Source organism: Bombina bombina, chromosome 6, assembly GCF_027579735.1.
Source record: "Bombina bombina isolate aBomBom1 chromosome 6, aBomBom1.pri, whole genome shotgun sequence".
NCBI lineage: Eukaryota > Metazoa > Chordata > Amphibia > Anura > Bombinatoridae > Bombina > Bombina bombina.
Window position 1 is genome coordinate 303,534,648 of NC_069504.1, and position 22,504 is coordinate 303,557,151.

Consider the following 22,504-nt stretch of genomic DNA (forward strand, 5'->3'; position numbering starts at 1 on the left):
TGACGCAGTATCAGACATGGGCCTTAAAACATCTGCGCGCTCTGTATTACGTCTAACCCTAGAGCTATCGCGCTTTCCTCTGAACTCAGGCAGTCTGGCTAATACCGCTGACAGGGTATTATCCATGATTGCCGCCATGTCCTGCAAATGGGCGTCTTTGATGTACTTAGCGCCATTTTAGCGTGAGTCCCTTGAGCGGGAGTCAAAGGGTCCGACACCCTATGGGGTTCCACCATGGCTTTTAAACATAATGAACAAGGAGTTTCCTCTATGTCAGACATGTTTATACAGACTAGCAATGAGACTAGCAAGCTTGGAAAACACTTTAAATCAAGTTAACAAGCAATATAAAAAAACGTTACTGTGCCTTTAAGAGAAACAAATTTTTCCAAAATTTGAAATAACAGTGAAAAAAGGCAGTTAAACTAACAAAATTTTTACAGTGTATGTAACAAGTTAGCAGAGCATTGCACCCACTTGCAAATGGATGATTAACCCCTTAATACAAAATACAGATTAACAAAACGAAAAATATGTTTTTTTAAACAGTCATAACAACTGCCACAGCTCCTACTTTTGAAGCCTTTTGAGCCCTTCAGAGATGTCCTATAGCATGCAGGGGACTGCTGAGGGAAGCTGAATGTCACAGTTTGTAATTTTAACTGCACCAACTGTAACTTTTATACTATAACAGTGGAAAGCCTCAGGAAACTGTTTCTAGGAAAAAATAAAGCCAGCCATGTGGAAAAAACTAGGCCCCAATAAGTTTTATCACCAAAGCATATATAAAAACGATTAAACATGCCAGCAAACGTTTTATATTGCACATTAATCAGAGTATATACCTCTGATAGCAAGCCTGATACTAGTCGCTATTAAATCACTGTATTTAGGCTTTAACTTACATTAATCCGGTATCAGCAGCATTTTCTAGCAAATTCCATCCCTAGAAAAACTTAACTGCACATACCTTATTGCAGGATACCCTGCACGCCATTCTCCCTCTGAAGTTACCTCACTCCTCAGACATATGTGAGAATAGCAGTGGATCTTAGTTACTTCTGCTAAGATCATAGAAAAACGCAGGCAGATTCTTCTTCTAAATGCTGCCTGAGATAAAATAGTACACTCCGGTACCATTTAAAAACAATAAACGTTTGATTGAAGAAAAAAAACTAACTATACTTTACCACTTACCTCTTACTACCTCCAGCTATGTTGAGAGCTTGCAAGAGAATGACTGGATATGGCAGTTAGGGGAGGAGCTATATAGCAGCTCTGCTGTGGGTGATCCTCTTGCAACTTCCTGTTGGGAAGGAGAATATCCCACAAGTAATGGATGATCCGTGGACTGGATACACCTAACAAGAGAAAGTATATTAATATAACCATGTTGGTTATGCAAAACTAGGGAATGGGTAATAAAGGGATTATATATCTTTTTAAACAATAAACTCTGCTGCCTGAAGACATTACCAAAATGAAATATTAGATGAGCAGATTTAGTTTACTACATTAATTCATGCACTGAAAGATCTATCATGCTTTCTTGTTTTGTTTGTTTTTAAATACAAATTCCAGGAAAGTGTATGGCTTCCCTGTGCCTGCTTTTTTGTACAGCACATATGAATTATAGCCGGCTATCTGTTAAGTATATGGCTAATTGTCTGTAGCAGGTATTGGTCTTGCTGTAAACCATATATGGTTGTATGCACTGATCAGCTAAATCTAACCCCCCCCCCCCCATATATTTGCTGTTCTCAACAATGCACTTTGGTTTTTGGATTTCTGCATTCTCTCCCCTGACAGATACTGGCACTCAATCATGCATTGTGGACACGTGTGTTGTGTTTTTTTTATTCAGTGTACTGAAGGGGCAGCACTTCATCATAGCATAAATCGAATGTTGAGCCTCTACAGTTTTTGCAGTATGTCAGCTTCTGGGGGAAACCTTTCTTGCAATTTTTGAGCACTGTGCCACAGGCTAGGGTTTCAAAATAAAATACATTTTTAAACAAATTTATGCTGCTATAGTAAATGTTGACCCATAGATGGTAGTCTTTGTTCAGCAAGGTTAGGAGGAGATCCCACACAATCTTGCAATTTGTGCTCATAGAATCTGGACAACCAGGTGGATCAAGATGGCTCTCTTTTCCTTCATAAATGCAAAACGCCCAGGTATAACCTGCGTTCATTCACACAATTTATAAAATTTTATTCCATAGCGTGAACCCTTGGATGGAATATATTGATTAAAAAGCAATCTTCCCTTAAATTACATCATGGATTAATCTACACAGATGTGCTGGTCAAGGGTTTAATTTTCTGTAAACTTTTCAGACAAGTGTTTTATGAGGGGCCATATCTTGTATAGCCTGTCAGATAAGGGGCATTTCTAGGGAGGCACGGGGCATTATCATTAAAATGAAGAAAACGCAGCAGCAGTTCATATCTAACTCTCTTCATATCTAACTCTCTGGAAAAAGAGGGGTAGCCAGGATGGGGTGCTAGTGCCAGTAGGAACGTATGCTGGGTTTCTTCACTGTACCCATTGTCAAGGTCAGACATTTTAATTTCTGTTAGGTCAGTGGGGTACCAGGTGTTTGTCCTTAACATTGTGTGAACTTAGATTAAATGGCAGATAATGGCTGGCATATAAATTACTTTGAGTAGCCATATTCTCAAACATGGTGTCAGTTAGAAACCAGTTGAAATCATTTTTTGGGTTACAAACTGAAATGCTGGTTTTGATGCCAGGAGTTGCCATAAATGGGGGTATTTCAGTTTGGGGGTACCCAATTTTCATCCGAAATGTTGAACATTCTGAGCGCCTCTTTTTAGGTGATCGGCTGGGATCACCATCTCTAGAAGCCTCACTTCAGATGCTGTTAGATTGTCGTGTCTTGCAAGAATGGCGTAAGCTTCTTCTGCGGAATAGTAACATGGCATGATTTATGTTTTTTTTACTTCTACCAAACGCTAACTCCCTCAGCCCACCCACCAATTCCGCTCAACAAAATAAACCCTACACACCGCCTAAAAAATTAAAAACTGCGATCAGATTTAAACAGCACTGAAAGGATAGATTATATATATATATATATATATATATATATATATATATATATATATATATATATATATATCTCATTTATTTTTATTTTTTTTAAAGCACACTAACCATAAAAGAAAAATGAACAGATCAGGTTGCTCAGACATAATGCTCTGATCAGACTGATCACAGACAGTGTGCGGTGTTAAGAAACTGCAGTAAAGGGTTAAAATGTAACAATGCTTGGAAAATGTTTTAAAATTGTTAAAAAAAAAAAAGACAAAAAAGGGTAAATTTTAATAAAAAAAAAAAAAAAATAAAAAAAAATAATAAAAAAAATTTACACCCCAGAAGTACTGAACAGAGTGATCACAGCACCTAAAGGGTTCATTTTTTTTTCCCTACACTAAAATGTTTTTTTTTATTATTTTAAATTACCTGATTGAAAACTTTGTAACACTGATCTCTCTGCCTCATTCGCCTTAGATCACACTGAAGAAAGAGGGATGTCACATAGTATAAGTGAAAGAGGGCTGTCACTGCGATCACGTGACTCCAACTGTGCCAAATGGATCCTGGGGGACTGCCTGAGTTACCAGGCAAGTCCCTGCGTTGTACCCAAGCAGGAAAGTATTACAGGGGTGGGTGGTGGGACCACAGAAGTTAGGACATTCCATGCCGTCCTAACGTTGTTAAGGCACAATGTTTTTAGGACGGCATGGAACGTCCTAACATTAGGGGTTAATTACATCCACACGTGTGATGTTAGGACATTCCAAGCCATCCTGAAAACACTGTGCCATAACAACGTTAATACAGAGTGGAATGTCCTAACGTAAAGGGGTTAATTACATGCGCACTTGTCATGTTGTTAAGGCACAGTGTTTTCAGGATGGTATTGAACGTCCTAATGTCGTTAAGGGGTGAATTGCATCCGCATGGACGTACTGTACTATGCCTTTGCGCCACACTCCGTCCGTCCGCCCACACACACACACACAGACTGTAAAAAATAATTCAGCACAAAAAGCTCATTCTATCTATCAATCCATACATGTGTCATATAGACCACAACATAGTGGTGGTAAATTCTAACTGGTAAAAATAAATAAACAAACAAAAACGTATAAATATAAAGGCGGCATTCATTTCAAGTCCGGAACACAATCTGAAGGACCTCCTGGAGCCAGAGGCTGATGATGGGGACCTCTCTACAAATCCTATATATCCCACCAATCCAAGGGAATCAGAGGCCACACAAAGCACCACAGAAGGACAGTATCAGATGGATGCTCTGGTAATATAGCATCCTAATTTTATGGGAGTAAAATGAATATAATGAATGTGTCACATTTTACTGAGCAAGGGGCCAAGTCAGCTGTTAGAGGGCCGAAACTGAGGGAACATACAAACATGGCTAAGGAACATTCAGGGAAAATGAAGTTTACGGACTACCACAATACTTTAGTTCCCTGGTGCCACGGTCGTAGCTGCTCTCAATCTATACAGCATTATCTATTTGCTGCGCATTTTGGCAACTTTTTCACCACACCACCAGCTTCCCTGTTTGAGAGAGCAGGTATGGGTTAAACATGGAGACCTTTGCTGCGGTGGCTGACTGGCCAGTCACCGATACAGTTCATTGTTATTCAGAAGCCTTTATTTAGACTTGGACTCAAAAGCCCTACACTTCAATCCATGTCTGATTGTACTTATGTTTGCTAGCAGAGTCCCCCTGCATTAATGTTAAGGAAGTTACTCGTTGTTGTCTGTTCTAAGAGATAGAGATATATATATATAGATATACAGGTAGCCCTCAGTTTACGCCAGGGTTAGGTTCCAGAAGAAATGGTTGTAAATCGAAACCGTTGTAAATTGAAACCCAGTTTATAATGTAAGTCAATGGGAAGTGAGGGAGATAGGTTCCAGGCCCCTCTCAAAATTGTCATAAGTAACACCTAATATATTATTTTTAAAGCTTTGAAATGAAGACTTTAAATGCTAAACAGCATTGTAAACCTAATAAAATAATCCCACAACACAGAATATATAATTAAACTAAGTTAAATGAACAAAAACATTTGCTAAACAGCATTATAAACCTAATAAAATAATCACAACACAGACTTCACTTGCATTTTTCTGCAAACAGTTCTTTCTATGCATTCCAATCTGGACTGATTTATAGACAGGAAGATCTTGTTCCTTTTAAATCTGCTCGATAGCTCAGGTCTGGTTAAACTGATTAATTTCAGCTTGCTTGACTTTGCTGCAACACAAGCGGACAGCTCCACCTACTGGCTATTTTAATAAATGCACTGCTTCTCAATGCTTTTCAATAGCAGTCACATGACTGGAAAAAAAGGTTGTTATTCTGAAACGGTGTAAATTGAACCGTTGTAAAACGAGGGCCACCTGTATATCTAAAATGCTCAGAGGCTTACAGGGACCTTACCTGTAACATAACATATAGACCTTTTTCGGTTGAGTTTCCTTCCCTCGTAAATATGCTGCGAAAATACGCCCAAGGTATTATACTGAGATGTTGGGTCGTTGCCAAATATAGAGCACCCGCAATTGGGACAGCCTTTGGTTATTTATATATCCTGTTTAACTGTGTCTTATAGACAAAAACTATCTAATCAGTGTTCTGTAGTATTGTTTCATCTTATTCACAGTGTCTCTAATCTAGCCTAAGTACTAGTCTTAAAGGGCCACTGTAAGTAAATATTTTCTATGCCTGTTACTAACTACCCCAAATACGCTTTTTATCAATAGCATTTCATTAACATATCTCTACCGTATATCAGAAATCTTGTCTGCAAATTTAATTGTTTTCCAAACCCACTCCGTGGGTATCCTTTGCTCTGTACCAATCCGTTTACAATACCTAGGTTTCAAAATGGCGCTTTAAACACAAAGTTATTGGTTTAAGTATTTTGAACATGCAGTGCTGAAAATAGTGGGCAGGATAACGTGACATCATCGGCGAATAAAAGATATAACTTTTAGAACGTTATGAAACTTCGTTTTGGAGAAAATATAGGTCAGTAGGTTTTAATTAATGTTTATTAACTTTAATATGTTAGTTGTTTAGCTTAAAAATTATAACAGAAAGTAATCCTTTAAAGAGTGGCTACTTATTTTTTTATATGCTTTAAAGATGCCTACCTTCATATATTTCTTTACTAGTATGGGATTTCGCAATTGTTACCTTTCTATACTAGCTCCTTGTCTGTAAAATAAAACCATAAGTATACTGATTGACAATACTATACCTACGGCTACCCTAGCCATCTCCAATTAGTTTTCACATGTAAGCAATCCGTTCTTTACACATCCTTACTAGTGCCTAGCACAACTTATTTGGGGGCAAAAAAATACTGTCATAAGAATGTATACACTGCTTGCACAAGATCTGACCTTTTTGTAGAACAATTATTTTTATTTTATGGTAAGCCAAGGAACTAATTTTTAATACTCTGTCTGCTGCAACTTATTCACCGATAACAGGGGCATTGCCAGCGGCCGAGGTGGTGCCCTAAGACTTACTATGTCCAGCTGTACATTTATAGCAACCCTCTACTTCGTTCCTTTTTCCCATATTGAAGTTGATCCATCGCCAACATATCACCCATACAGATTGTGTCTTCACTAGGTACTAGTGCAACACTGATGATGCTTGGTTAAAAGTTTTTGAACTATTATCCCCCCCCACATCCATTAAAACAATGTGCTGTATATTTTTTGTTAGCATGTACTACCTGCCACATTTGAACAACCACCTCCTCCCCCACCACCACATAATGGGCCTCCTAGATTAGGAGGACTGCTTACACGGTTTCTCTTGTCTATACCACAACTCTTATTACTCTTTCAACAGTAACTCTTACTTCTTACCATAGTGCTGACCTTACTTTCCGCACCTGCCTTAGCAAGACTGGTCAGCATAACTTACAAGTTGCGTTTAAAAAGTTACTAAAATAAATAGAAGTTCACTTGTGGAGAAACAAATGTGACTTTTCTTTTTCAATTGTACACATACCTACTCTATTTCGATCACCACCTGTAAGCTCTAAATCAGATCCACCTCTGAATATACACCCTATCTAGAAAATTGATAACCTCATTAGTGTACTAAGCAACTTTTATAATTCTTCACTTTATGTCATCCTGATATATTTTGCAAATGTTCTGTTTTATAGTCTACTCCTTGATATAATAATCATCAAAGGAAATATGATCCATGCCAGATAGGTTAAAACTTAAACTTTATTCACTTCTTTAAAACAAAAGGAAGACTTGCAGGATACAGAGTGAGCGCAGCACTGGGCTTACGCGTTTTAGCAGACAAGCCGTAGTCATAGCCTATAGTGCCGTGTTCACCTCTGCTATTTAAGAACATGAGGGGTAGCTCATTGGCTTACAATCAATTGCTAATTAAAAACACTTGTGCGCACTCTATTGATATTAACTGTTAAACGCCTGAGAACAAGGGAACACAAAAAACGAAAGAGGGGCAAAACAAATAACCATACTAACAATTTACATCCAGCTCAGGGTACAACATTTAAATAGATACCATAAAATTTGTCTTGGCATAGTGGCGATATGTGAATTTCTCCTAATACATTTAAACACTGAAGAAATAAACATATCAAAGTACCCTTTTTATTACACGGACAAGTGCATATGTGAAATTCATATACAATATATTTATCAATAAGCCCCAAAAATAGATGAATTCTGTTATACCAGATTATTTGTAGATCTTGAATATGACAAAGAGACCCCTGAAGAATACAATTTAAATATCTAGTATATCTAATTGGAGGAAAGCTATCCACCAAAAATCCATATGAAATGTGACTTATTTCTTGACTTTGTTTATTTCACTTTCTCCCTTAGGATTTATTGCACTAAGCCTAACCACCTCACTCCTCATCACTGTAACACACAATCTCCTGAGTTAATGTGCATCATTTTCACAGTGTGGCTAATGTGTCTGGTGGATTCCCAAATGGGCACACCATTTCATATGAATTGGTTTTATTTATTCCCAATAATTTATCATGTCAAATTTGGAATTTAGTCCCTTGGGGACTCTGGTTTCCATTTTAAATATGCTAGCAAAGAGAGAAATAATTTGGATATTTAAAATGGAAACCAGAGTCCCCAAGGGACTAAATTCCAAATTTGACATGATAAATTATTGGGAATAAATAAAACCAATTCATATGAAATGGTGTGCCCATTTGGGAATCCACCAGACACATTAGCCACACTGTGAAAATGATGCACATTAACTCAGGAGATTGTGTGTTACAATGATGAGGAGTGAGGTGGTTAGGCTTAGTGCAATAAATCCTAAGGGAGAAAATGAAATAAACAAAGTCAAGAAATAAGTCACATTTCATATGGATTTTTGGTGGAGAGGTTTCCTCCAATTAGATATACTAGATATTTAAATTGTATTCTTCAGGGGTCTCTTTGTCATATTCAAGATCTACAAATAATCTGGTATAACAACAGAATTCATCTATACTTTTGGGGCTTTTTGATATAAACATATTGTATATGAATTTCACATATGCACTTGTCCGTGTAATAAAAAGGGTACTTTGATATGTTTATTTCTTCAGTGTTTAAATGTATTAGGAGAAATTCACATATCACCACTATGCCAAGACAAATGTTATGGTATCTATTTAAATGTTGTACCCTGAGCTGGATGTAAATTGTTAGTATGGTTATTTGTTTTGCCCCTCTTTCGTTTTTGTGTTGCCTTGTTCTCAGGCGTTTAACAGTTAATATCAACAGAGTGGCGCACAAGTGTTTTTAATTAGCAATTGATTGTAAGCCAATGAGCTACCCCTCATGTTCTTTAATAGCAGAGGTGAACACAGCACTATAGGCTATGACTACGGCTTGTCTGCTGAAACGCGTAAGCCCAGTGCTGCGCTCACTCTGTATTCTGCAAGTCTTCCTTTTGTTTTAAAGTTAAGTGAATAAAGTTCAAGTTTTAACCTCTCTGGCATGGATCATATTTCCTTTGATGATTATTGTATGCGGGTTCCAGAGATTCTACGCCGACGAACAGCTGTTCACTACACGTTCTGCCAAAGAGCCAATCTGCATCCTCCTATTGATTGTGACGTCAAAACCCGGAAGTACCGGGCCACCTGTGGAGCACTTTGGGCCTGAGACGCTGACGGAAGAGACTGGGGGCCGTTGCTCTCAACGATTAGATATCGAGGTCTCTACTCACTTCTCAGGAGCCTGAAAAGTCGGAGGTGGTGGGTAAGAGAGCACATTTACAAGTGCTGACCCCATACTGTTTGTACATATACAGGACTGTATTGAGGCACATTAGACGTCTTATGACTGATTTGTGGTGCGGCTTCATTGAAGCAGAAAGGCATAGGAGAACTATTGCCACACTGATCTGTGTATTTGTATCAATTTGATTCACACTCTGCCATGTTTATTGTGCTACTCCTTGATATCTCATGATTGTAAGCTGCTTACTAATCTGTATTATCACTGTCTGATGACATGTTCTACTGGTATACTATGTTGAACTTCAATAAAAAAAAAAAAAAAAAAAATTTAAAAATATTCTGTATGTATTCTTCATTCACTGCTGGTTATTCTGTATTCCTGACCTCAGCTGCCTGTACTGACTTATTGGCTTGCTATAACGACTACTACATTTCGATCCCCTAACCTTGGTCTGTCCCTTTTTACATTATTTCCAGTCACTCATGATAAAGTGGTTACACAAAACACTACATTTATTATACCCTTGGTTATCTACTTTTGCAAATAGTAACCATCATGAGGGCAATTTTCAGTCCTGGGCTGCCAAACTATTCTACAGGCAGTGTAGGCCCAGAAATCAATGTGTCAAATTTCCATGTTTGAAGACTGAAATGTGCAGGCCTGTACATGGGATATTTTTTTTAAATAAAAAGCTAATTTGAATTAAAAAAAAAAAAAAAAAAAAAAAGTCTCAGAGGCTTAATTGGACAAGGATATCAATTACAATATTGATTTCCATTTGTCATCTTTATGGAAACAATTCTAAACACCTATTATACAAATTATGATTTTTTAAAATATGATTTTTAGGATTAGTTTGCAAATGAAAATACTGTTTATTTATTATTATTAGAATTTACCACCACCATGTTGTGATCTATTTGAAATATATGTATGGATTAGAATCATGGATAGCTTTTTACTAAATTATGAGCAAAAAAAGCCATGTTACTTACAAATTAATGAGGATGTTTTAGACATAAAAAGTAGATGCAGAGTCTTAAAGCGACATGAATGATTGCATGATTCAGATAGAGCATATAATTTTAAACAACTTCCCAATTTACTACTGTTATCAAATTTGCTATTTTTCTTTTGATATCCTTTGTTGAAGCAGCAGCAATGCACTACTGGGAGCTGAACACATCAGGTAAGCCAATGAGAGGCATGTATGTGCAGCCACCAATATGCAGCTAGCTCCCAGTAGTGCTTTGTTGCTCCTGAGCCTACCTAGGTGTCATTTTCAACAAAGGATACCAAAAACAAAACAAATTTGATAATAGAAGAAAATTGGAAAGTTGTTTAAATTTACATGCTGTATCTGAATTGGGGTTCATATCCCTCCTTTTAAACAATGCCTACCACTATACTACTACACAGTACATTTTATAAACTGCTGAGATTTTGAAGTTCTGTGTAATTAAAAGGAACATTCTATTGCAAAACTAAAATATATTTCTTATTCGTATCTGCTTTACTATGAGTTTAACCCCTGCAAAGGAGATTAAATGCATAGTAACATCTGTGCTCCTGTGGAACTCCAAATGAGGATACAGATGATGAGCCAATCAGGAGCATAATCATTCTACAATCTCATTTAACTATAGACAAACAACACATTAGTGACAACTTCCCAGTTATCTATTAGGCTCCCAGTTGTTTGTCCCAAAACATTCCCCTGTTTGTGCATAAGTCTTGTATACCTGGGATATGCCCATTTTCATCTGGGTATGGCTTCCCATTACACCGTTTGACTTCTTTTGCTGGTATCCAAAAATCAGGTACATGTTTGAAGTCTTCATCAACATTCCAGATGAAGCCTAAACAGAAAAAGAGTAAAATTAAACTAATGCCAAATCCACTACCAGTGATATTTGTTTCCTATTACTATTTTGATTTCAAAGTTTTAATTCTCTCTCATTGGGGATTAAGTAAACTTTATAATAAAAAAAGCCATCTTTAAAAAAGGGACAGTCTACTCCAAAATTGTTATTGTTTAAAAAGATAGATAATCCCTTTATTACCCATTCCCCAGTTTTGCATAACTAACACTGTTATAGTAATACACTTTTTACCTCTGATTACCTTGTATCTAAGCCTCTGCCCCCTTATTTCAGTTCTTTTGACAGACTAGCATTTTAGCCAGTGTCCTCTCATAAGTAACTCCACGGTGTGAGCACAATGTTATCTAATATCGCACACATGAACCAATGCTTCTAGCTGTGAAAAACTGTCAAATGCATTCAGATAAGAGGCAGCCTTCAAGGGCTTAGAAATTAGCATATGAGCCTACCTAGGTTTAGCTTTCAACTAAGAATGCCAAAAGAACAAAGTAAATATGATGATCAAAGTAAATTGGAAAGTTGTCTAAAAATTACATGACCTATCTGAATCATGAAAGTTTAATTTTGACTAGAGTGTCCCTTTAAGTTTTCCAAAGCTCAACTCCATTATGAAATTCACAAAAATATTTGTTTCAAACTTCATATATTTGCAAGACATGTAATTGGATGAGTATTTACTGCAGCCCTACTTTAAAGTGAATGGTGTGGGCAATGAGGCCTCTTATTTACAAAGGGGAAGATTAGTAAGAGAAAACAGGGCAAGCTACGGGGGCCAGTGTATAGGTAAAACAAAATTATAAAACGTTTTCATTATTTGTCATTACATGTGTACAAATGGCCATAACAAATGAAAGTCTTCTGGCTAGAATATGATACTATATGACTATATTATTATTATTCTTTATTTATAAAGCGCCAACAGACTCTGCAGCGCTTCCCATGGGTACAAAGGTAAAAGTACAACGGAGAAACAATACAATACAAGCCAAAATTTTACAGACAAATATAGGGGGAATTGAGGGCCCTATTCCCGTGGGAACTTACAATCTAGATGGGTAGGAGGATGGGAAACAGGAGGTGGGGACTGCAAAGGTGAGAATGATATTAGTGAGGAGATAGATGAGGGCAACAATTAGGTAAGTGAAATTTGTTTGTTACTGAGTCGGGTGATAAGTTTCCCTGAACAAAGGTTTTTAGGAGGACAGGTTAGGGGAAAGTCTGCCGGTTCAAGGAAGTGCGTTCCAGATTGTTGGTATCGCACAAGAGAAGTCCTGTAGTCTAGCATGGGAGGAGGTGATGGTGGAGGAGGCAAGGAGCAGGTCATTGTTGGATCTTAGGGGGCAGGCTGGAGTATATTTGTTGATGAGCGAGGACAGGTAGGGTGGGGCAGCATTTGTGAGGGCTTTGTAGGTCAGGGTGAGAACTATATAAAACATACATATGTGTGCATTCACTTTTGAAGTTCAAATGAAAGCTTGCACGTAAAATCAATAAAAATAAATATATTTTAAGAAGTTTTCAACAAAATGATCATACAACTATTTTCACAAAATGTCACCTTAACCAGTTTTTCTATTTATTTCTTGAACGTGTAAATCATTTTGCAAAATAAATAAATAAATGTGATGCGGAAGTCCCTTCATTAGACTGTCTATCCAAGGGACTTCTGTGTCCTGAAAGCTTGCAGTTGTATTCCCTATTAGTTAACATTTTATAAGTGATCCATATACAGCTCTGCTCATAAGTTTACATACCCTGGCAGAATTTATGATTTCTTGGCCATTTTACAGAGAATATGAATAACACAAAAACTTTTTTCACTCATGGTTTGTGTTTGGCTGAAGCCATTTATTATCAATCAACTATGTTTACTCTTTTTAAAATCATAATGACAACAGAAACTACCCAAATGACCCTGATCAAAAGTTTACAAACCCCAGTTTTTAAGACCGTGTATTGCCCCCTTTAACATCAATGACAGCTTGAAGTCTTTTGTGGTATTTTTCAGATGGTAAAGCTACCCATTCTTCCTGGCAAAAAGCCTCCAGTTCCTGTAAATTCTTGGGCATGAACTGCACGTTTGAGATCTCCCCAGAGTGGCTCAATGATAATGAGGTCAGGAGACTGAGATGGCCACTCCAGAACCTTCACTTTATTCTGCTGTAGCCAATGACAGGTCGACTTTCCCTTGTGTTTAATATCATTGTCATGTTGGAATGTCCAAGTACGTCCCATGCGCAGCTTCCGGGCTGATGAATGCAAATTTTCCACTAGTATTTTTTGATAACATACTGCATTCATCTTGCCATCAATTCTGACCAAATTTTCTGTGCCTTTGTAGCTCATACATCCCCAAAACATTAGCGATCCACCTCCGTGTTTCACAGTAGGAATGGTGTACCTTTCATCATAGGCCTTGTTGACTCCTCTCCAAATGTAGCATTTATGGTTGTGGCCAAAAAGCTCAATTTTGGTCTCATCACTCCAAATGACTTTGTGCCAGAAGGTTTGAGGCTTGTCTCTGTGCTGTTTGGCGTATTGTAAGCGGGATACATTGTGGCATTTGTGTAGCAATGGCAACTCGACCATGCAGCCCATCTTTCTTCAAGTGCCTCCTTATTGTGCATCTTGAAACAGCCACACCACATGTTTTCAGAGTTCTGTATTTCACCTGAAGTTATTTGTGGGGTTTTATTTGCATCCCAAACAATTTTCCTGGTAGTTGTGGCTGAAATTTTAGTTGGTCTACCTGACCGTGGTTTGGTTTCAACAGAACCCCTCATTTTCCACTTCTTGATTAGAGTTTGAACACTGCTGCTTGGTATTCTCAATTCATTGGATATCTTTCCTGTTGTATACAGTTGAACTACCTTTTTCCACAGATCCTTTGACAATTCTTTTGCTTTCCCCATGACTCAGAATCCAGAAACGTCAGTGCAGCACTGGATAAAATCTGCAAGGGTCTGTCAGGAGTCCAGAAACTCATTGACCTTTTATACACACACAGTAATTACAAGCAAACCGATCACAGTTGAGGATGGTTACCTTTAATAGCCATTAAAACCCCTTTGTGTCAACTTGTGTGCATGTTATCAGGCCAAAATCACCAGGGTATGTAAACTTTTGATCATGGTCATTTGGGTAGTTTCTGTTGTCATTATGATTTAAAAAGAGTAAACACAATTGATTGATAATAAATGGCTTCAGCCAAACACTAACCATGAGTGAAAGAAAAGTTTTTGTGTTATTCATATTCTCTGAAAAATGGCCAAGAAATCATACATTCTGCCAGGGTATGTAAACATATGAGCACAACTGTAATAACTATTGTTATACTTATGCTTTTTTATAATACACTGGCAAACATGGTATGGTACACTTTTTTGTTTCATTATCTGCACAGGAAAATAATTATCTACAATCCCTGACACCAACAATGAACAATGTATAGCTAGAGTTTACCCCTAGGTGATCACTAATATAATTATGTTCACTAAGAGGACATGAAACCATTTAAATGAAGGGGTTATATTCTATAATGAGGTGGTGAATAATATGTTTTTAGCACTATGACCAAGTCTGTGAGAGATTTGTCATTATTATGGCAATTACATGGTAGCAGGACAGACAAAGATCACACCTGAGAGTGGAGGACTGCTACTTTCAAATATCCTATATTTATGTTTAATAAGGGGAGAACAGAATATACCGTCCACCCACATTATTTTTGCTCCATACGCAGAGTGTTCTATTCTTCAATGAACAAGAGCTGTTGTAAATAAGGAGCTTGTACCCCCAGTTCCCTATTATAATGATTGCCATGATATGCATTTATAAAAAGGTATTTATACTCACATCCCATATATGCCATTTTTATAGAATTCGCCTACTAATGACACAAGAATGCAACATCTCAACGGTAAATGGGCACTTCCCAATGTAGGGACTAATGTCCTTCTATATGGTTCATAGGAAAGGGGACTCTAAAAGAGCCCCTTTCTTTGTCAAGTGAAGCATATCCCCATTACAATGGTGATAATCTGTATCTTACAATGGTATAGGACCCCTTCTTATTAAAGAGCCCATGACTCTATAGAACGGGAGGTAGGGTATCCATAATAGCCCCCTCTAAAAAACAAATCACTGTGACTAGTGCACCATTCCGCATGTAAATCACATGAATCCTATAAAAATGATTCCTCATTCGAAAGAGGGGGTTCATTAAAAATAAAACATAAGAATTTATTAAAAAATATGTATATGGTGGATAAAAAAAAGAAAGATGAACTAACCTTCAGAATTTCCTTTTGAGTGAATATATTTTTTAAATTTTTTATCTGCTTGTTTTGTTGGTTTTCGATCTAATCTTGCCCACAGATATGGAAGACCTGTAAAAAATAAATACATTTATAAATCAAGATAAAAACATTCAGAGTATCCTGAAACCTCTTTTTGTTACTACCTTTGTGAGTAGTTACATAGCAGCACGTTCCATCCACTTTCTCAGTAGCTAAAGCACTCTGAATACTGGCATTTAGTGCTATAGGGTTCAATGTTTCAGTAGCCACAACTTTGAAGTTCTAAAAACAGAGGTGTAACAAGGGTCATTAAAACACTTGGAAAAAAAACCAAAATAAATAAATTCACAGTTGAATAGGTGCAATTGTAAAGATGTAGTTAAATAAACCAAGGCTTCTTGCGGAAGGACATTTGATCCCCAAAGCAATACTTCATTTAATCAGTCCCATCATTTCTACAAATCCAGACAGACAATGTGGATTATTTTTTCTATGTAATTTTTTTAAAATTGTATATTTTTTCCTGACACGTTGGTAGATAAATATATAAGTAAAGATCCAGGGTATTAAACATGCAATATGACTAATGCTGTATATTTAATTGAATGTGTCCTTGCGGGAAGGTTTATCTAGGGAAACAACCAGCAGAGTCAAACAGTTCATAAATAAACATAAAAATAAAGCCACTGCAGTTTCTTCACACTACCTATAATTTGGCCATAACTTAAGCCAATTTAGATTTTAAATCACAGCGCATACTGGACGATTAAATAGAGGAGACAGGAAACATTCTAAAAAGTAAAGAATTGTTCTAGACACAAACTTAATTCAATCGCACAATTAGGAATGAAAAAAAGAAATTGATTGTTCACTGTATATTTTTAATAACCATATAAATAATTTAAGCAGTTAGCCTATACATTTAAAAAAACATAAATCTGATTGCATAGTCAGTTTAAACAGTGTTACCAATATAGGGTATTGTTTTAATGCTATAAAAAAAAAAAAAAATTAAAAAAAAAAGCTATAGAACAAATATCCACTAGATTACAGTAAAAATGTAGAATATGATTTTTCTAAGTGGTTGGCGCCAAAGGAGAACAATTTTGAGATCAATATTAAGTAGAAACGCTAAAGAGCACCTTTGCCTGAAACACTTATAATGTAAGACCAAATTTTAGAAAAAAGATCCACTTTAAAAGGGATACTAAAACCATTTTTTTTCTTTCATGATTCAGACAGAGCATGCAATTTTAAGCAACTTTCTAATTTACTCCTATTATCAAATTGTCTTCGTTCTCTTGCTATCTTTATTTAAAAAGCAGGATTGTAAAGCTTAGTAGCCGGCCCATTTTGGGGTCAGCACCCTGGATAGTGCTTGCTTACTGGTAGATATAATTTAGCCACCAATAAGCAAGCGTAACCCAGGTTCTAAACCAAAAATGGGCCATTCCTTTACATTCCTGCTTTTTAAATAAAGATAGCAATAGAATGAAGAAAAATTGATAATAGAAGTAAATTAGAAAGTTGCTTAAAATTGCATGCTCTATCTGATCACTAAAGAAAAAATGTGGGTTTAGTATCCCTTTAAAATGTAAGTTTTTAAATTTGTGTGCTGTGTTGTACGGGGGAATTTGTCAGCGGCCTTATTACAGCATGCACACTAAACAAGCTGTTGTACTCCAAATCTACGTATTGATAATATCCCAAGCTTATAGTCAGATCTTTTTATTTTAGCACTTTCTGTACACACACACACATACTTATTTATATTATCTGTGTCCTATACCAAAGTCCAAATTGAACAATTGAAAATTAACATTGTATTGCTTATATCTCCTGCATCCCACTGGGAGTGTAATTTCTTCTGCTGGCTTTGTTTACCTAACTTTTCAACAGCATATACTTAAAGAGCCAGTCTACTCCAGAATTGTAATTGTTTAAAAAGATAGATAGTCCCTTTATTACCCATTCCCCAGTTTTGCATAACCAACACTTATATTAATATAATTTTTACCCCTATGATTACGTTGTATCTAAGCCTCTGCAGACTGCCCCCTTATGTCAATTCTTCTCACAGATTTGCATTTTAGCCAATCAGTGCTGACTCATAAATAACTCCACTGGAGTTAGCAATGTTATCTACATGGCACACATGAACTTAAAGTAAAAGTCAATCCTAGCGTTTTACAAACGCTAGGATTGACTATTGAAACAAATAAAGGGGACTTTCATTCATGAAGTATAAGATACTTCATTTAAAAAGCTCCTTTATTTGATTCAATCGATCACCATTTTTAGCTGCTACAGCAGCCCACGGCTAAAAAAATTTTTTGCCAATAGGTGACGTTTTCACCTCTTAGTCAATAGCCGTGCGGTAAATCTGGCTTGGTGCCCATGGGACCTGGATTTACCGCACGGCTATTGGCTAAGAGTTAAAAACGTCACCTCTTAGCCAAAAAATTTAGCAGCTGTGAACTGCTGTACCAGGTAAAAATGGTGATTGATTGAAACAAATAAAGGAGCTTTCTACATGAAGTATCTTATACTTCATGAATGGAAGTCCCCTTTATTTGTTTCAATAGTCAATCTTAGCGTTTGTACAACGCTAGGATTGACTTTCACTTTCTAGCTGTGAAAAACTGTCGAAATACGCTGAAGCGGTCTTCAAGGGCTTAGAAATTAGCATAAGAGCCTACCTAGGTTTAGCTTTCAACAAAGAATACCAAGAGAACAAATCAAATTTGATGATAAAAGTAAATTGTAATGTTAAAAATTGCATGCCCTATCTGAATCATGGAAGTTTAATTTTGACTTGACTGTCCCTTTAAGTATAGAAACTTTCATTATAGGAAGGGGTAATACAGGCAAAATTAGCTATTTCAATTGCTGATATAAAGGTTTGTAAACAATTTTAATACACTCCAGCAGGTAAAATTGATAATTAGGAACAAATTAAAAGGGAGGAAATGTTGGGAAAACTTTAAGAGTATCTCAAATGAGATACAAATTCAGTAATGATGTTCCAAAGATTACTTATATCCCAGAGCCCAACTTGTTTGAATATTTATAAACCTGTGGATACACCTATGCACAATAAATATTTGCCTGCTACCTACAAATTATGTAGATGACTTCTTCCTTTTCTGACTGTCCCCAAACAATGAAAACACAAAATTGTTAACCGTTTTATATTATGGGAGCCACTGAAATAATATACTGCAATTTTGTATATAAAACTGTATTCATTGTTTGTTAGCTTATAATTGCAATGCAACTCAGTATTTTAGAACGAAGTTTGAGAATTATCTGATTTCCATAAACAATATTTTTAGAGACATACATAAATATTTATGATATAAAATTGATATATAAATGGTAATGATAAATAGCTAATAGCTAGTGTCTTTGCAGTTATACAGCATCTAGCATCCTATTTGATAACTACTAATGTTACCTGCAGAAAAATAATTTGAAATATATATTTTTTTTCTACAGTGAACATGTTTAATTTATGCAGTTTTAGTTGTCACTAGCAACCGTTAGGATACATTTTAAAATTGCCTTGGAAAGCCACCTATTAGAGAATAACGCATAACTCGTATTCAAAAACGTTATGGAAGAATACATGAAACATTCAGAATGTATGACCATTATTTCAATTCGGTTTATGATTACAAGAGCCAAGTGCACACACGTAAATCCCACCCTATGCGTTTACCTGATGCTCACGTTTAGTGGAGGGTTCATCCTTCACCTGGGTGACAAACACACATGGGATTTTCTGCTGCACAGCACAAATGCGCTCCATGATCCATGTACATGTAATGCCGCAGAGCCTTTCCGGCTGATAGACGTCATGTAATGCAGGTCATGTGACTCCATTGGTCACATGATACTGCGCGCTGCAAGAAGCAGCAGAGGAGAGGGAGATTTGAATAAAGTTGCCAGGGCTGTGGTTTACCGTACTGACCCCTCATTGTCAGCCGTACTGACCCCTCATTGCCAGATTATTGCATTTGCCGAATTTATAGAGAAAGGATACTGGTGTTTTGTGTGTGAAAATGTGACCTCAAGGAACGAAGCTTTTTGTACCAGAATAGGTTTTTTTTTACCTCCGTCTCAACTGTGCCACAATATCTCCAAGATCCTAAATTTAGAGGTCAAAACTACCTTTTTTTCTAATTTTCTCCTGGAATGGTTTATACTTCCCATGGAGTATGTGGGATGCACCTTATGTGTGACATTAAATATGCATATGACCTCACACTAAAATATTTTCCAAGTTGGTAGCAGGGTGGATTTGATTTAAATCAAATTATTTTAAATGACTAGTCAGTAAAATCGATTTAAATCATGTTTTTAAGTTATATATCATTAGATATACATTAGATATACATAGACAGATAGTCAAAATGAATTTAATTATTAGGTGAACTATCTCCAGTTTAATAGGGTACTCATTCATATTTAATCAACTTTTCAGCTGTACTAGTTTATTGGAAAAAGAAAAATAATGATTTCCTTCAAATAGTTTTATTTAACTAAAGAAAAATAACCATTACCTTAATAACAATTTAAATATTTTTATTTAACTTAAACAATAATATTTAATTTTTAATGCTTGTCCCTCCCTCCTCACACTTAGATCCTTGTGCAGATCTATTTTACTCCAAACAATCTACTAAGCTTCTTGAAACCTAGTATGGGTTGATTCTTTGTACATAGATTTGCGGGGGGGGGGGGGGGGGACAATGACATTAAAGGGACAGCAAAGTTAAAATTAAACTTGCATGATTCATAAAAAACATGAAATTTTGTTAACAATTTTTCAATTTACTTATCTGATTTGCTTCACTCTCTTAGTATCCATGGTTGAAAAGCATACATACAGGCTCAGAAGCAATGCACTGCACTAGCTGCTTGTAACTGTCTCATCGAATGTGTTCAGCTATGCCCCAGTAGAGCATTGCTCTCCTTAAACAAAGAATAACAAGAGAATAAAGAACATTTGATGATGAAGAAATTGTGAGTTATATCTGAAACCCCAGAGTTTTCTTTCATTCTTATGTCCCTTTAAGGTCTATCTCTCAACTTTGTATGTTTATTTTATAACATTTTGCTGCAAAGGAAAGGCATGTTATTTCTGCAGACACAAATTTACAGTTTTGAAAACTACAAAACCAATAATATGCATGGCATTGTGAATGGATTAATGGAATTAATTTACCAAAAAAAATAAACAAAATAAACATTACAGCCATGAATATACAGCATCTTGCTATATAATTAAAAACTATCTTTTTCAGGTTGGATCACCTTTAGATTATAATGTATCTTAAATAGAAACTATCTTTATATAGATATTTCCTCAAAAAAACATTTACTTAAAAATAAACTTTAAATAAAAAAAATCTGACTTAAATAAAAAAAAAATCTGATTTAATTAAGAAAAAATATTTTATTTTTTTAAAATTATTTTCATCCACCATGGTTGGTAGGATTGTTTAGTCTGGATCTAGTACCAATTAAAGGGATATGAAACCCAAATTTTTTCTTTCATAATTTAAAAAAAAAAAAAGCATTACATTTTAAGCAACTTTCTAATTTACTCCTATGATCATTTTTTCTTATTTCGGTTGGTATCTTTATTTGAAAAAAGCAGTAATGTAAGCTTAGGAGCCAGCCCATTTTTGGTTCAGACCCTGTGTAGCACTTGCTGATTGGTGGCTTCATTTAGCCACCTATCAGCAAGCACTACCCAGGTGCTGAACTAAAAATGGTCCGGCTCCTAAGCTTACATGCTCTCTCTGAATCATAAACTAAAAATTTGGGTTTAATGTACCTTTAAGACATACATTTTTTAACACATAATAACTCTAAAAATATTCAACCAAATTACTTCAAATTCTGCATTGCTGTTAGTTATAATATCCACAAAACTGCCAAAGTAATTAATTTATGAAATCCACAATTACAGGTAACAGAAAAACAGTATTTAACAGTTAGCAGTCAGCCATACTAAAAGGGAAATGTACACAGGCAATCAGTTGATATGAGTTCATTGTATTAAGATCTACAGGAATACCATTTCAAATGGGCTGAGCTTTCTCTGCTCTCCACCCAGGCACCCACCACAGGAAATGTGATTGCTGCTGCATCTTGTTTACATAACTTTTCTATAGTTACTTTAGTATTGAAATTATCATTATAGGTGGCGATGGTTTTAACAGGCAAAAATAGCTATCTCAAAAGCAACTATTTAAAGGGACATTAAACCCAATTTATTTCATGATTCAGGTAGAGCATACAATTTTAAGAAACTTTCCAATTTACTTCTATTATTTAATTTGCTTCCTTCTCTTGTTATCGTTTGCTGAAAGGTTTATCTAGGAAAGCTCAGGAGCAGCTAGTTTCTAGCTGCTGATTGGTTGCTGCATATATATACCGATTGTCATTGGCTCACCACATGTTTAGTTAGCAACCAGTAGTACATTGTTTCTCCTTCAACAAATGATACCAAAAGAATGAAACAAATTTGATAATAGAAGTAAACTGGAAAGTAGTTTAAAATTGCATGTTCTACCTAAATCATGAAAGCAAAATTTTGGGTTTTGTGTTCCTTTAAGGGGAGAAAATGAAGTAAAATGTCTATTTACAAAAGCCTGTTCAAAGATCCAAAGGTCACAGGTTTAAATCCTGGCAGGGCCGACTCAGCCCTTCATCCTTCCGAGGTTGATAAAACGAGTACCATTAAATTAGGTAATAATAACAACTATTACTAGTCAGCTGCCGATTTGGTTAATTCCGAGAGCGAGCGCTGAAAAAGCGATTTGAGTCCCACTGGGAGAAAGGCGCTATATAAATACTAGTTATTATTATTACTAGTTATTATATATATATATATATCTCTAATGAAACACTCAAAGGGGATTTGCACTCTCACTTCAAAGTATTTCACCAGGGTGTCAGGAACAACAAAGTTCATA

General features: G+C 36.0%; 1 protein-coding gene across 2 annotated transcripts in view; it reads right to left on the reverse strand.

The window, feature by feature from the left end:
* The window catches only part of C6H12orf29 (chromosome 6 C12orf29 homolog), a 39,994-nt gene extending 20,614 nt beyond the window's left edge, over positions 1-19,380 (reverse strand). The window contains exons 1-4 of one of the 2 annotated variants that reach the window (XM_053716926.1): positions 19,237-19,380; positions 15,680-15,797; positions 15,510-15,605; positions 11,077-11,193 (exon numbers count right to left, since the gene is read on the reverse strand). In XM_053716926.1, coding sequence (XP_053572901.1) covers positions 11,077-11,193; positions 15,510-15,605; positions 15,680-15,797; positions 19,237-19,326 — 421 coding nt within the window. In that variant the 5' untranslated portion in view covers positions 19,327-19,380. The remainder of the gene's footprint in view (positions 1-11,076; positions 11,194-15,509; positions 15,606-15,679; positions 15,798-19,236) is intronic. The other variant, XM_053716927.1, reaches the window with a different exon arrangement.
* Between the last annotated feature and the right edge of the window lie 3,124 nt (positions 19,381-22,504).